This window comes from Doryrhamphus excisus, chromosome 10 (genome assembly GCF_030265055.1).
Source record: "Doryrhamphus excisus isolate RoL2022-K1 chromosome 10, RoL_Dexc_1.0, whole genome shotgun sequence".
NCBI classification, from domain to species: domain Eukaryota; kingdom Metazoa; phylum Chordata; class Actinopteri; order Syngnathiformes; family Syngnathidae; genus Doryrhamphus; species Doryrhamphus excisus.
This window is the reverse complement of record NC_080475.1, coordinates 3,238,563-3,254,909: the sequence shown is the minus strand read 5'-3', so window position 1 is coordinate 3,254,909 and position 16,347 is coordinate 3,238,563. Positions and strand designations below refer to the sequence as shown.

Sequence of the window (16,347 nt, the reverse complement as noted above, 5' to 3'; positions counted from 1 at the left end):
ACTCGCAAACTAGAGAGCTAGCGACCTAAACGGTAGCCTCCAAGTTATTTCCTTTAAACTTAAAAAGCCAAAAACTTACCACTTCCACACGGATAGAGAGGATAACTATTAACAGTTATTTAACCTTTAACATGAACATTAATCAAACGTAATCATTTTTTCTGGGTACATGATACCATACAGCATCCATATCAAACTTGCGCGGGCCGCACTAACATTAAACTTTCATATCAAGGCGGGGGGCCTCAAAGTAGTGTCCTGCGGGCCACATTTGGCCCGCGGGCCGCGTGTTTGAGACCCCTGGTATACATGGAAAGGAATATTCCACGAAAGCTGCTTGCCAACCGCCAATAAACAACAGAAGTAGAAAAACACCACGAAGAAGAACGCAGTCTGACAACTTTTCCGTTTGAGCGGGTACAAGATACCTCAATCGGATTGGGGAAAGGAATATTCCACCTCCTGTGAATCTGATTATATATTCATTCGGATTCGCATTTTTTTTTTTCGGAATGAAGTTCGATTCTTTCCGTTTGAGCAAATAAACCAAATGCAATTGGAATATTTGGGTCCATGTATACGTGGCTAGTGTCTCAGTTATTTATTTGTACCTCAGCTCTAAATTCCCAACAGTTGTTCATTCTGTTTAGTTCTATAATCAAAAAGTTTGCAGCAAACACTTTTGATTAGCTGCACTACAATGTATTTCCCAAGAAACCTCATTTTACAGAAGTGGTTTCTGAACATGGTGAAAGTTAATTCAAACATTTTGTCGGAGAATAATTATCTGACTTTTTAAAAGTTGGTATTTTCGATACCAAAAGTTACTTTGGAGTAGCTGAATTCCCCTCACACATTAGTAAGAAAGCAAATGAAGTATCTCATTTCAGGCCTGAGGCTTCTTGTCTTTAGCCTTATTTTTCTTTTTTATCTCCTCTGTTTTGTTGTTCTTTGGCAATTTTCTATACATCCTTTGTTTTCCGCTATTTTCCGCTATTTACTTGCCCCTCTGTATTCTCTCTATCACTGTCTGTCTCCACCACCGGCACCACGTGGTTTGAGACCATAATGAAACAGTTAGTCAGACACAATTTTCATTGTTTTGCATCATATTTTGGTCCATTTTGTCATCTGAAACCTCCACATATCCACACACCACAGTCTTCTTCAATATATAATATAATTTCCTTTCATTTGTAGTGCTAATATAGTGCATTTTAGGAATACTAATATTTAATATTCACGGTATGGTATCTCATTTTTTTTTATTATTATTAGTTTGACAGTATGCAGTTTGCATTATTCATATAGAAGCAATTGGTGCATGAGATTTAGCATTCAGCTAATTTCGCATAGCTCGGCTACTTCTCTGTCGGCATGTTCTTTTTGGCTCAATACACCTCTTAAATCACATTTTACCCGCACTATGATATCAGTATATATATTGGTGCCTGGCGGGGTGCTGCAGTGACGTCAGTCTCCCTCTGGCTGGGCTCTCTGGGCTCTCTGGCTCCCTTTCATGGACAGAGGAAGCATTTTTTTTTTTTTTTTTTTACAAAACGGTCCTCTGAAGTGGTGACCCATATATACAGGGTGCAATTAGGGGCTGGTCAGATATCCATGAGGAAGGAGGCTTTTTGAAGATCCCATGTAAACCAGGACCTTCAAAAGCAACAGTTTGATAGCCTCTTGTCTCAAAAGTGGCGCAAATATGTGATGGAGATGTTCTCATTCATTCATTCATTTTCTACCTTTTTCCTCACGAGGGTCGTGGAGGGTGCTGGAGCCTATCCCAGCAGTCTTCAGGTGAGAGGCGGGGTACACCGTGGACTGGTCGCCAGCCAATCACAGGGCACATATAGACAAACAACCATTCACATTCATACCTATGGACAATTTGGAGTCGCCAATTAACCTAGCATGTTTTTGGAATGTGGGAGGAAACCGGAGTACCCGGAGAAAACCCCACGCATGCACGGGGAAAACATGCAAACTCCACACAGAGATGGCCGAGGGTGGAATTGAACCCTGGAATCGTAGCTGTGAGGTCTGCACGCTACAACAAGTTCAAAAAAATCAAAACTCTTAATACACTACCTCTGAGCAACGCATTCATTGGTGCCTGGCGGGGTGCTGCAATGACGTCAGCCTCCCTCTGGGCTCTCTGGCTCCCTTTCATGTACAGAGGAAGCATATTTTTGGGAGATGTTCTCATGTAGGTGCGGCACAGCGGTCGTGTGGTTAGCGCGCAGACCTCACAGCTAGAAGACCAGGGTTCAATTCCACCCCCGGTTACTTCGGTTTCCTCCCACATTCCAAAAACATGCTAGGTTAATTAGCGACTCCAAATTGTCCATAGGTATGAATGTGAGTGTGAATGGTTGTTTGTCTATATGTGCCCTGTGATTGGCTGGCCACCAGTCCAGGGTGTACCCCGCCTCTCGCCCAAAGACAGCTGGGATAGGCTCCAGCACCCCCCGCGACCGTTGTGAGGAAAAAGCGGTAGAAAATGAATGAATTTTCTCAATGTAACATTAAAAAGTAAATTGTGCATACTCGGGAAGCTTGAACTGATTATGTGTGTTTCAGGGTGGTCCAGGCATAAGGGGGGCACGAGGAGACCGAGGGGAACCTGGAGTGACGGTAAGATAAAAAAAAAAATTGCATTTCTTGTTCTTCTTTGGGTTTGTTTGGAGCATAAAGACAAATACTGTATAGTCGTCCCTCGCTGCTTCATGGTTCAAACATCACTCCCTTTTACTGTGAGCTGTTTGTTGTTGTTGCAAGGTTATTATTAAATAGGTTCCACTACAATGCTACAGAGGTTTGCAGATGCACCCCAAGAGGAAAAAGTAAGGGAGCATAAATAAATATATATTTTTTAAAAACACCCACTACACGGTCAAGGTCTCTCAGCAATGCTGACTATACATTCTACATACTGTATTTTTGCCCCTACTCCTCATCTCCAAGGACAGAACACCCCCGTCTACTGTCTATTCAAGCGGTCCGAGGATGAAATGAACTCTCAAGTGGGCTAACAAACAAAGAGGCCAGTCAAACATCGCCCACTTGCTGTGCGTCTTCAACAAGGGTCAGTTTTGCAAAGACAAAAGCAGATTTATTATATATACGGTCGACTGTATATAATCTCAAAAGTCGATGACGACACACTCGTGGGCAGTCAAAAAAGGAATTAGCAAATCCGTTCATGAGATGTGAAATAGCTGCACTGTAAAACCCGAATGTTCAAAGTACTTAAATGCATACTCAAAGTTCTTAAAAAACTTACTTATGTCGAGTTCATTTAACATGTTGTTGCATTTTGAGTACATTTAACTAATATCTTTGATTAAATTGAACTATGGCTATATTAAGTAAGATTAACTAAAAAACATAGTTCTTAAATCTAAATGATCAAAATAATTAATTGGTATAAGTATAGTTAACTTAAAATTGTCTTAAAAATTATATTTATAAATGTTGATTGCCACGTGCATTATCTGTCTTTTCTGTTTATTTAACTTGTAATTTTTGATTAATATGAACTTTTTGCAGATTTGTGTAACCTACTTAAAATAATTCGTAGTTACTTATAAAAAAGTATTTATTAAACATTCATTCATTCATTTTGTACCGCTTTTTCCTCACGAGGGTCGCCCGGGGTGCTGGGGGTACACCCTGGACTGGTGGCCAGCCAATCACAGGGCACATATAGACAAACAACCATTCACACTCACATTCACACTAAACTCATCACACAGCAGCTTAAGACTCAAAACATTCATTCATTCATTTTCTGCCGCTTTTCCTCACGAGGGTCGCGGGGGTGCTGGAACCTATCCCAGCTGTCTTTGGGCGAGAGGCGGGGTACACCCTGGACTGGTGGCCAGCCAATCACAGGGCACATATAGACAAACAACCATTCACACTCACATTCATACCTATGGACAATTTGGAGTCGCCAATTAACCTAGCATGTTTTTTGGAATGTGGGAGGAAACGGGAGTACCTGGAGAAAATCCATGCATGCACGGGGAGAACATGCAAACTCCACACAGAGATGTCCAAGGGTGGAATTGAACCCTGGACTCGTAGCTGTGAGGTCTGCACGCTTCAACACAAGTTAAAAAAATAAAAACTCTTAATACACTACCTCTGAGCAACGCATTCATTGGTGCCTGACGGGGTGCTGCAATGACGTCAGCTTCCCTCTGGGCTCTCTGGCTCCCTTTCATGGACAGAGGAAGCATATTTTTTGTTTTTTTACAAAGCAGTCCTCTGAAGTGGTGACCATATATACAAGGTGCACTTATCTAGCTAGGGGCTGGTCAGATGTCCATGAGGAAAATTATGGAGTTCATTTTCAATTATTGTGTGATTAATTAATTAATTAATTAATTCAGGGTTGTTGTTTTTTTTTAATCTTGTCATGTTTTAATCTCGCAAAGATCTCATAACATATGATTATTTCATAGGGACCTCATGGGCCTGTGGGAGAGATTGGCCCTATTGGACCACCCGGACCACCAGGTCCTCAGGGACCCAGTGGTCTTTCTATTAAAGGACCCCCGGTAAGAAATATACAATATATATTTTCCATGTCCAATATTACCAGAATTCCACATTTGCATTGTAATTGCTGATCAAAAATACATTAGACATTAAATTGTTGCATAAAAAATGAAATGTGTGTTGCGTCCGTGTGGCAGCCCTAATATGTGCGTGAGAGAGTTCACAGCATCTGTGCTATCAAACACCTGCCAGTAGAAGCTGTCAAAAGATGAGGTGTTGCTCAAATAACCTGCCAGGCATTTGTAGGATTGTGTCCAAAGCTTTCCAAAGCCGATATATGTTGGAGCAAAACCTTATGAAGGAAAGCTGATGTGTGGGGGTTTCTTTGCCTCTTGGTACCTGTCAATACGACCACGAGGACTCTGATATGTGGAACACTGCTTGCATTGCAGGGGCCTGCTGGGGAGAAGGGAGAGCAAGGAGAGATCGGTGCAGCTGGGCCAACGGTAAGGTTGCTTTACTACAAATACAAATACAAATACAAATACAAATACAAATACAAATACAATAAAAACAATTAAAAAAACAACAAAAATAAAAATAGTAAAAAATAAACATAAAAATAGTAATAAAATAGTAAAATAGTATAATAGTAAAATATAAGAATAAGAATAGTAAAAAAAATACAAATACAAATACAATTAAAACAATTAAAAAAACAAAAATAAAAATACCAAAAAATAAGCATAAAAATAGTTTTAAAAATGGTAAAATAGTATAATAGTAAAATAGTATAATAGTAAAATAGTATAATAGTAAAATAGTATAATAGTAAAATATAAGAATAGTAAAATATAAGAATAGTAAAATATAAGAATAGTAAAATATAAGAATAAGAATAGTAAAAAAATACAAATACAATAAAAACAATTAAAAAAACAACAAAAATAAAATAGTAAAAAATAAGCATAAAAATAGTAAAAAAATAAACATAAAAATAGTAAAAAAAATAGTAAAATAGTAAATAGTATAATAGTATAATAGTAAAATATAAGAATAGTAAAATATAAGAATAAGAATAGTAACAAATAAAAATACAAATAAAACAAAAACAACAATAAAAATAGTAAAAAATAAACATAAAATAGTAAAAAAATAAAAATAGTAAAATATAAGAATAGTAAAATATAAGAATAAGAATAGTAAAAAAAATTAAAATAAAAATAGTAAAATATAAGAATAGTAAAATATTAAAAGAAGAATAAGAATAGTAAAAAAATAAAAATAGTAAAAAAAATAAAAATAGTAAAATATAAGAATAAGAATAGTAAAAAAATAAAAATACACTATATATATACTGGCTAGACTGAGTAGTGACACCTGACATTGCAAAAGAATACACACTGTTTCCTTGTCTGTCCAACATAATACTTCCATTGCTCCTTCTATTCTGATAATGATGGAATGAACCCAGCTGAAGCGGGTCAAAATAAACCCAGCTGTATATATGTGTGTGTGTTCGTCATGAATACAAATGATCTTCCCAAGAATTATCACTCAAGTGCCAGCAGCCTGTAGACACACAAGCAGTGTTGCTGTAGTATAACTCAAAACTCTTTACCTTATGCTTGATTCACGGTAGCATCTGATAATACAGGCTGTGCTATCAGTACTAATACTAATACTCGGCCAAGTATAAAACCCCCAAAGTACACTTTGACAGTTGACTGGATGAAATGGAGACTTTTCTTTGAAAACTCATGAACAATTTACACGCCTACTGTTTATTCAGGTTCCGAAGCTGGTGTTATCTGTTACTGCGCTGCCGGAGCAAATTAAATATTAATCTGCTGTGAGCAGAACCACAAGCAGCGCTAGTCAACTCTGACTTATAATTCAGTATAAAAAAAATATATTTAAAGTGAAGTCACTGGCTGACGGTCTTACCAACTGCAACCAAGAGAGTACTGGGTTCGAATATCATCTTTGAAACTATGGTTTAAACACAATGTTACCGTGTATATTATTTATATCTATGCTAAAGTTAAGATGTTGTCAAATCTGATGACCTGTTTGAGTTTTTGAGCTTGCACGGGTGCACCTTATAAAATATTTAGATCTACAACCAGATTTGGCTGCAGCTATGTGAAGCAAACCGATGCCTTCCTTCCAAGCGTCGGAGCCGAAAGACATCAGAACACTTCAGTCATTTAGTTTCCTTTGCACAGAACCCAAATTATTCCAATCAGCGGTTCCTTTTGTCAATCAACGATGCTGTCCGACCGACGGCATTGATCGAGCGATCATCACACACTGTGATGGCGGCGTTTTTTTTGCTCGCTTCTATTTACTATATCTTCAGCCTCATTCTCTATAACCAATGCAAAACAATGTTACATTGAAATAATATATAGGAAGAATAGCAATGTGTGTGTTGGTGCACTATAACATTGAGGAATATTGGAACTTCCATCTAATACAGGGGTCTCAAACTCAATTTACCTGGGGGGCCACTGGAGCTAGGGTCTGGGCAAGGCTGGGCCACATCAGGTTTTCCCAAAAAAAAAAAAACGCATTTATTAAAAACAGAAAAATATACAATTTTTTTAGTGCTTTGGTACCGATTTTCTACAATAAAAGCTCTGATAAAACATTTCACTGTTCTCAAATATCTTAATTTTTATTTTTCTGAGCAAAATAAGATGAAAAATAAATAAACAAATCAAGAATAAAGAAAATCAATCAATCAGTAATAAATAAATAAATATAATAATAATAATAAAACGTCAAATAATAAAAACCACATATAGTTGGTGGATAGACAAATTATTTTTTTCAGATTAAAATGAACAAAGCATTATTAGAGCCCTGTAGACATGACAAAACACGACTATAGTCACATATATACTCTTTTTATTTACGTCATATTGCGCAACTGCAGGGTCTTGAGACACATGCTAACTCGCAAACTAGAGAGCTAGCGACCTAAACGGTAGCCTTCAAGTTATTTCCTTTAAACTTAAATAGCCAAAAACTTACCACTTCCACACGGATAGGGAGGATAACTATTAACAGTTATTTAACCTTTAACATGAACATTAATCAAACGTAATAATTTTTTCTGGGTACATGATACCATACAGCATCCATATCAAACTTGCGCGGGCCGCACTAACATTAAACTTTCATATCAAGGCGGGGGCCTCAAACTAGTGTCCTGCCCCGCGGGCCATGTGTTTGAGACCCCTGATTTACAACATATTGCGCAACTGCAGGGTCTTATGACACATGCTAACTCGCAAACTAGAGAGCTAGCGACCTAAACGGTAGCCTTCAAGTTATTTCCTTTAAACTTAAATAGCCAAAAACTTACCACTTCCACACGGATAGGGAGGATAACTATTAACAGTTATTTAACCTTTAACATGAACATTAATCAAACGTAATCATTTTTTCTGGGTACATCATACCATACAGCATCCATATCAAACTTGCGCGGGCCTCAAACTAGTGTCCTGCGGGCCACATTTGGCCCGCGGGCCGCGTGTTTGAGACCCCTGATCTAATACATCAGTGATGTTCCTACTTCCTTTCTCCATCATTCTCTGTCCTCCATGTGTTGACGCTGTTAATACCGCGTCTGCTTGTCATCAGCATCTCTTCATCTCTCAATTTGACGGGTAACAAAATACAGCTGCAACGAACAACAAATTGTCTATCTGGGCATCCATCATTTTTATTGCTTGCTTTCATTTTCTTTATCTGTGTGTACTGTGTTGTAATTTGTTTGTCTGAGACAGGAAAATACAGTTGGACGTTTGTATGCGTGTGGGTGTGTGAGTGAGCCGCCTGCCTTCTTGCATTATTTTTTGTTTTCATTGGGTTTTTTTTATTTACAGCAGGGTAACGGGGGAATAATTTCATCTCCAAAAGGGGGGCGCTGCAAAAAAAAAAAAGTTTGGGAACCATTGCTGTAAGGCCAACTCAATTTGACTCTACTAAAATAAGTTCTTAGGTCATTGTAGTGCCAGAAAATTCAAATTGTATGAGCTACTTTTGTTGCCGTCATTATATTTGTCCAAATAAATGTACGCTTTGTTGTACCAGGCATTAAAATAAACAAGATACTGAAGAAACAAACCTATAAAATATATTTTAATTAAAAAAAACAAGCATATCTTTCATATCGATATAGACTGGATTTAATGCGTAGGTCTCAATTTTCAAGATGGCGCCGCCCGAGTGCAAGCTAGTTACGACAGCACCGTGTCTCCTGTCGCGTTTTTAGTGTTTAATACTGTTTTATTTATTACTTCCTTATTTTTTTGTGCCATATCGACCCCTTAAGAAATTGTGCAGCTATGGATGTTCATGTTATTACTTTGGAGTTTGCCGCTTGCGCTATTGTTTACACTCTGGAGAAGCTAGCAGCTGTTAGCATCCTTTTGCTATGTCGGATGATCGGATATCCCCGCGGAAATATGGAGGTGGAGAGGCTGCATAGCGGGATTGAACAGGTTTTCAAACACGGCATCAACCATGTTTACCGTCTGTCGTCATGGGGGACGTGAAATGGAAGAGCTAACGGCGCTAACCCGGTTGCGGTGACTACCGTGAGTGCACCACTATTGCATTTAAGATTAAACAGTGTATTTAACTTTTTCTATATTTATTTTAAAAAGAGAATATATAATTTTATTTCAGTGGCTATTTTTCTATAATATTTTTTACATTAAAACAAAACTTTGCACACATATTTTACTTTGACTTTAAAAAATATTCATATATATATATATATCATAATATCGATATTAGGGCCCAGCCCTTGACTGTATACATGCATTTTAATGGATATTGGTAAATAAATGGTGTTTATTTATTCCTGCAGGATCCACGATCACAACTGAACAATCAATCAGATGCTACAAACTTTCCACTTGTGTTCCACAATGTTTTGAGAAAATCGTCTTACAGTTCCTGTTACATTCGATCTTAATACCAACATATTCCGAGATAACACGTACATGGCTACCAATGTCTTTGCAGTCCAGCCAACTTATAATCAATTCCAAATCATTAATCAGAAGATGTGTGTCCTGTTTGACCCGCTGTAATAAATTGTCGTTTTGTGTTTACTGTTCTCTTTACGAGTCGTCCAATACTCACAAGTACAGCGATTAATCATCACAGCACTTAATCCATGATGGTATTTTGCAATTGTCAGTTGGAGGAATGGCAAATGTGGTATTGTAATTATAGTTTATGCCCACTGTTAGTGTGGAAACATTATTCAACAAGACACGCCTCTTAATCAATTAGTTAATCAGAGGCTGGGCAAGACATATTGTGCAACCCGTTCTTCCAACTAGGACCAGTTTGAGGAAGGACCTTTTTCATGGTGTGGAAGAACCTGAGAGCTACTTTATCCTTTTCCTGAAAGGGGACCTATTATGTTTTTTTTTACTTTTCTGACCCATAAATGTAGTTAGAATGTTTTATTCGCGTGTTAAACAATGATAATGACGTTTGCGCATTTGGAAGTGAGCACTGAAAGATGTTTGGGATGGCTGAAAACACTCTGTTTCAAAAGGCGTGGTAAAGCTGCCCCTTTGTGATGTCACAGAGGGACGGACTTCCTTATGTGGGTCATAGTTAAGAAGAACTTTTGACCAATCGCAGTGGAGTGGGCATGTCCGGAGGTGGGCCATGGGTGGAATAAATGAAAAAAATCTAAAATGTTTTCTGTGTGGGTTATTGTGTGTAGCTACTCTATAGGAATCAATACAAAGAGCTGAAAAATGTGCATAATAGGTCCCAACCCATTTTCTATACAGTAATCCCTTGTTTATTGCAGTTAATTGGTTCCAGTCCCAGCTGTGATGAGTTAATTTCCACAAAGCAGGATGGAATATTTTCATAAGTATGGCATAGAAAACCTGCTTACGGTCTTCTAAATTTTTCTGTGTATTATTAAAATAAACTGTATTACAATCTATACAGATTTCAATATAGAGATGGATTATACCGTATTCTGTATTGACAACAGTGAGTGTCGCGATGATGATGTAAAGCTACTTGCTTGTGTTGTGTTCAGGGTGTTCCTGGAAGCCAAGGTTCCCCCGGTAGAGACGGCCCCCCAGGAGCGAGGGTAAGACCTCACTTGTTGTTGTTGTTTATCTGACAGGAAGTGGAAGTGTGGATCTATTTATCCATATTTCACAACATGGTGATGTTGTACAGAACAATAAAGAGCAGCAAATAAGAAGACAAAGTGATGATAAGGATCACTTCACTTATCAAAGAGTATAATAATTTCATGGAATTACTATGTAAAAAAATGCATAGTCATTAATTCCCATGGAATGTTTTGCAATTTGAATATATTCCAAATCTCAACCTCCGTAGCTAAACAGCTTTGCAATTCAGTACTTGACTGACTGATGATTTATTTATTCTTCATAATATTTGACAAAGGCAATGCAAACAGTTGTGCAGCAAGTTATATGCTTTGTTGATTTTATTTATGCAGTAATCCCTCATTTATCACAGTTAATTAGTTCCAGACCCGACTATAAGTGAATTCCCGTCCAGTAAGATTCCTTCTGTGGCATACATAAGCTGTTTAGGATCTTCTAAATAGGATTTTTAACATTATCAGAGCCCTCTAAATAACACCTTTAAATTTGTATTACTCTATAAAGTAGATTTCATCGGACAAAATAAAAATAAAAAATAAAATGCGGCCTCTTAATTCCTTGTACTTTAGTACATTTAGCTATTTTTATACTTGAAAATGATTAATTTACATCCATTCATCCATTTTCTATGCCGCTTAACCTCACTAGGGTCATGGGTATGCTGGAGCCTATCCCAGCTGGCTTCGGGCGAGAGGCCGGGTAGAGAAAACCCCACGCATGCACCATGAAAACTGAGTGCACAGGCGGGGATTCAAACCCAGGTCTTCCCGATCTCCTGACTGTGTGGCCGACTGTACATGTTAACCACTCGTCCAACGTGCAGCACTTAATTCACATTAAAAAAAATGTAAAAATTAGCTTATATATGAATGTTTATGGGCGGCACGGCGGTCATGTGGTTAGCACACAGACCTCACAGCTAGGAGACCAGGGTTCAATTCCACCCTCTGCCATCTCTGTGTGGAGTTTGCATGTTCTCGTTGCATGTTCTCGTTCCCGTGCACCAATATATCGACTGCACAGCGGTCGAGTGGTTAGCGCGCAGACCTCACAGCTAGGAGACCCGAGTGCATGTTCTCCCCGTGCATGCATGGGTGATCACTAAACTCATCACACAGCAACTTAACACTCCCATATAATCCCTTATAACTAATAAATATACAAACATATACCAATATATATCGGCTGCACGGCGGTCGAGTGGTTAGCGTGCAGACCTCACAGCTAGGAGACCCGAGTTCAATCCCACCCTCGGCCATCTCTGTGTGGAGTTTGCATGTTCTCCCCGTGCATGCGTGAGTTTTCTCCGGGTACTCCGGTTTCCTCCCACATTCCAAAAACATGCTAGGTTAATTCCAAATTGTCCGTAGATATGAATGTGAGTGTGAATGGTTGTTTGTCTATATGTGCCCTGTGATTGGCTGGCCACCAGTCCAGGGTGTGCCCAGCCTCTCGCCCGAAGACAGCTGGGATAGGCTCCAGCACCCCCGCGACCCTCGTGAGGAAAAAGCAGTAGAAAATGAATGAATGAACTTGTGTTGTTACATATTTCCGAGGTTTATGTTTTGAGTCTTAAGCTGCTGTGTGATGAATTTAGTGTTCTTTGTAAGACTGTTTTATTGTTATACTGTTAAATATATGCTCCAGTACCCCCCGCGACCCTTGTGAGGTAAAGCGGAAAGAAAATGAATGAATGTAGAAAATGAATGAATTTTTCACTAATAGGCCTTATTCACCCACAAAACAGCATGATTTATAATTTCTATATGTTTTAATAACTATAAGTGAAACTACAAAATTGTGGCAAGGGACATTGCAACAACTCTAGCTCATTTCAGCTGCAACAACAGGAAAGCATTTTTGTCCTCATCCCGTTGGAAGGGAAGCAGAGAAGCCATACTTTTTTTTTTATCTTGACATGGAAGTGTTTACCCTGGAGCTGTCAAAATCTTGTCTAACAGAGGACAACACGATTTTTTCCCAAGATAGAGGCTTAATGCAACATACTGTCACGACAGAAAAGAAGAACACACATACTTTGTTTACTGATAGATTTAGATCATCCATAAACAACAAATAGTAGCTTCTGGTTAAATAGACTAAACATTTGATGCCGCAGTGATGCTGAAAGACAAAAAAAATCACTTTCAACCTTAATTGCACTGAAGAATAGGGTGCATTAGCATTCATTCATTCATTTTTTATATAGCTTAATCCTCATTAGGGTTGCAAAGGTATGCTGGAGCCTATCCCAGTGGACTTTGGGTGGGACCCAGCATTGGTCCACAGCCAATTGCAGGGGTGCATGAGCCCAAACTGCAAATTCAATTCCCATACAGGACAATTCTCAATTAACAGACAATATTTATATTCATATTATATAAACACTCTTAAACTAAATACGTTATGGCATCAACCGCCTTATTTTACAGTGATACTGATTGAGGCAACAATGTGCAATCTCTGGCAAGCCATTTCAAGAAGAGAGAATATCTCAGCCCTATCATGGCTGGAGCTCAAAAATATATCAACAGTTATAGTCCTCAACTTTTGAGTTCCAATTAGGCGTGAGTTTCCATGGCAACACTGCCTATCCTGGTTAATCCTGGTCTGATCTGTTTTTTTTTTTTTTACCGCTTTCTCACGGGTATGTTACTTTCTCCGTATGTTATCTTTGCCTTTAGAAAAGCTTTTATATAGCTTACCTATTTTAATGTGTTTGGTTCACTGTGTTGTGTTCACTGTGTAGTTTTACTTTGGTCATTTCCACCTCCACTGCTCTATTATTTGTTTTTAGATGTTCCTTTTGTGTTATTGTGACACTTGCTGTTAACTTTTATTCTTTTATTGTAACTGTTGCAATTTGAGATCATTTATTTGATGTAAAGTGCGTTATAAATTAATTTATTAATTCATTCATTTTCTACCGCTTTTCCTCACAAGGGTCATGGGGGTGCTGGAGCCTATCCCAGCTGTCTTCAGGCGAGAGGCAGGGTACACCCTGGACTGGTGGCCAGCCAATCACAGGGCACATATAGACAAACAACCATTCACACTCACATTCATACCTATGGACAATTTGGAGTCGCTAATTAACCTAGCATGTTTTTGGAATGTGGGAGGAAACCGGAGTACCCGGAGAAAACCCACGCATGCACGGGGAGAACATGCAAACTCCACACAGAGATGGCCGAGGGTGGAATTGAACCCTGGTCTCCTAGCTGTGAGGTCTGCGCGCTAACCACTCGACCGCCGTGCTGCCCGCGTTATAAATAAAATGTATTATTATTATTATTAACAACATTATGGTGTTTTATAGCATGATCATTTACAGTTGTTTACTATAAATAAACAACATAATAGTCACCATACAGAACCATGCATCCATCACAGGGGTATGCTGGACCCGATTGCCCAGATGATTTTGGATGAGAGGCGGGGTACACCCTGGACTGGTCGCGAGCCAATCACAGGGCGCATATAGACAAACAACCATTCACACTCACATTCATGTGGGAGTAAACCACAAACACACATGCAAAACGCCACAGATCGGAGAGTCGAAGGTCTTCCGAACTCCTGACTGTGCACCGGTGGGGGAAAAAAATCAATATATTAATTCTGTGAAGTGTATTAGAAAATATTTGACTAATTGCTTCAAAAGGGAGATGAACAATATGTGTTGTTAAAACGGGGACTCTCCGCTATTGGTAAAATACTTGACTCAGACGCGCTCATTCTGCCGTTTTTGGCTCTTCCGTGAGAGTAAACCTTAACAGATGCCTTACTAATGGAGCTTTGATTGGCTGTAGTGAGTCTTTACAGTGTAACAGCAGTTGGTCCTGTGAGACCGGAGGCTTTTCAATCACATCCCAATTTTTTCTTGGAATTTTAGTAACCTTTTCCATCCCAAGAATTTGGTGCTTTTTTTTTTTTTGTTCCAAAATGTGCACTACTACAACCATATGTGCAAGAGTGAGATGGTGGTTTTGAACGTGTGACAACCGGGCGTCTCTCACGCTGCAGTCGTTTGTTACTGTGTGAAGAATAGAGCTCGTGCCATTGTGTCTTAACACTCGTAGCCGCTGTTTTCCTTTGGAAGGCTGAAGAGCCCCTTGATATTGTAGCCGCCTCCTAAAAACTCAACACCGCAGGGAATGTAATGTTCCCAGCCCGTCTTTGTCTTACAGGATTTAACAGTGGAGCAAGCCAAAAACACATAATCACAACCGAGAGGCTAATTCATTCTAATATCTGGGGGGGGGGGGGTTGTATCTTCAGCTGTGTTCAATATTTTAGCAGTTGTATTGCTTTTGATTGGCGCCACTTCACTCGGGGTGAAATGAGAGCCATGGAAGGAGAGAATCCATGTTGAAAGGGCATCGGGCAAAGAAGCAAACGGATAATGATAATTCCAGTTTGGAAAGTTTTCCGGATTTGTACAACTGTGTATCAAAACAGAGTTAAAATAGTATAAATTATGACAATAAACGGGGGGTAAAACTGCACACAACATTCCGAATGTGATTAGAGCTTGGTAGATTTGTTGTCAATCAGTGGATGCCAGTGAGTTTGGTTTGCATCAGCAGCTCGTTATAATAATTGCTGTTTGGAGAAGATAATGACATTGTTGCTGTCAGTGTACACAGCCAATCAGAACGTCTTCCACGTGCTCTCTGTATCTGTCACAGGGTCTGCCAGGTAACAACGGACCTCAGGGCCGACAAGGACCACCGGGGCCTCTTGTAAGTTGATGTTCTTATTATTACTCCCGCTGTTCACATCAATCTGATTAATTTGTCAACTGTTATATGTTACCTCTCCCAGGGAGCCCCTGGTGCCCCTGGTGCTACAGGACCGAATGGGTCAACAGGACCCCAAGGGAATCAAGGACTTCCTGTAAGTAATCTAGAATTTCATGGAAAGACATTGGAAAAAATGTATTAGGCAACCCTTTTCCATTCTTTTGTAATCAGCAGTGGAAAGAAGGTAAATATCAGTTCCCAACAAAAAAAGCCGAAAAACATATTTTTGTGAAAATATACATTTCAAAAGTAACTTTCACTTTTACACAAATTTAGCTATATTTATCTAGTAAGGATGTTCCGATCACGGATTTATGCTAGTGATACCAATCCTGATACTCCATTAGTCAAAAATAGTCGAAATCAGCCAATATCAATACCAATTATTGTGTGAACTAATTTTACTAAATGAAAATGGCCAAGAGTTGCTTGGCGGATAAGATCGACATCATGATGCAAGTATCGGCCGATATCGATACAGTACTTTTTCACTGATATCGGCCATCCCGATCGGTGCCCAATCAATCGGAGCACTACTAACATTTAGCCATAATATAAACAACACAAACAAGTGGTTGTTTTACATGAAAATAAATGTGACACTATGAACTATTTACAATTTTCACACCAAAACTTTAAATTATTGTTATTTATTCTAAATTATTTAAATTATTTGTACAAATTCCGGTTACGCTGTACATTGTTCATATTTGATGTCATCTATTTATTCACCACTTTATTATTTATTATTTATTATTTATTATTTATCATTTATCATTTATCATTTATCATTTATCATTTATTATTTATTATTTATTATTTATTATTTA

General features: G+C 38.6%; 1 protein-coding gene across 3 annotated transcripts in view; it reads left to right on the top strand.

Annotated features, from left to right (window-relative positions):
• Positions 1-16,347, top strand: part of col14a1a (collagen, type XIV, alpha 1a) — a 140,582-nt gene that overhangs the window by 114,317 nt on the left and 9,918 nt on the right. For all 3 annotated transcript variants that reach the window (XM_058084545.1, XM_058084546.1, XM_058084544.1), the window contains 6 exons: positions 2,590-2,643; positions 4,479-4,574; positions 4,968-5,021; positions 10,610-10,663; positions 15,404-15,457; positions 15,540-15,611. In XM_058084545.1, the coding sequence (XP_057940528.1) occupies positions 2,590-2,643; positions 4,479-4,574; positions 4,968-5,021; positions 10,610-10,663; positions 15,404-15,457; positions 15,540-15,611 (384 nt within the window). The remainder of the gene's footprint in view (positions 1-2,589; positions 2,644-4,478; positions 4,575-4,967; positions 5,022-10,609; positions 10,664-15,403; positions 15,458-15,539; positions 15,612-16,347) is intronic.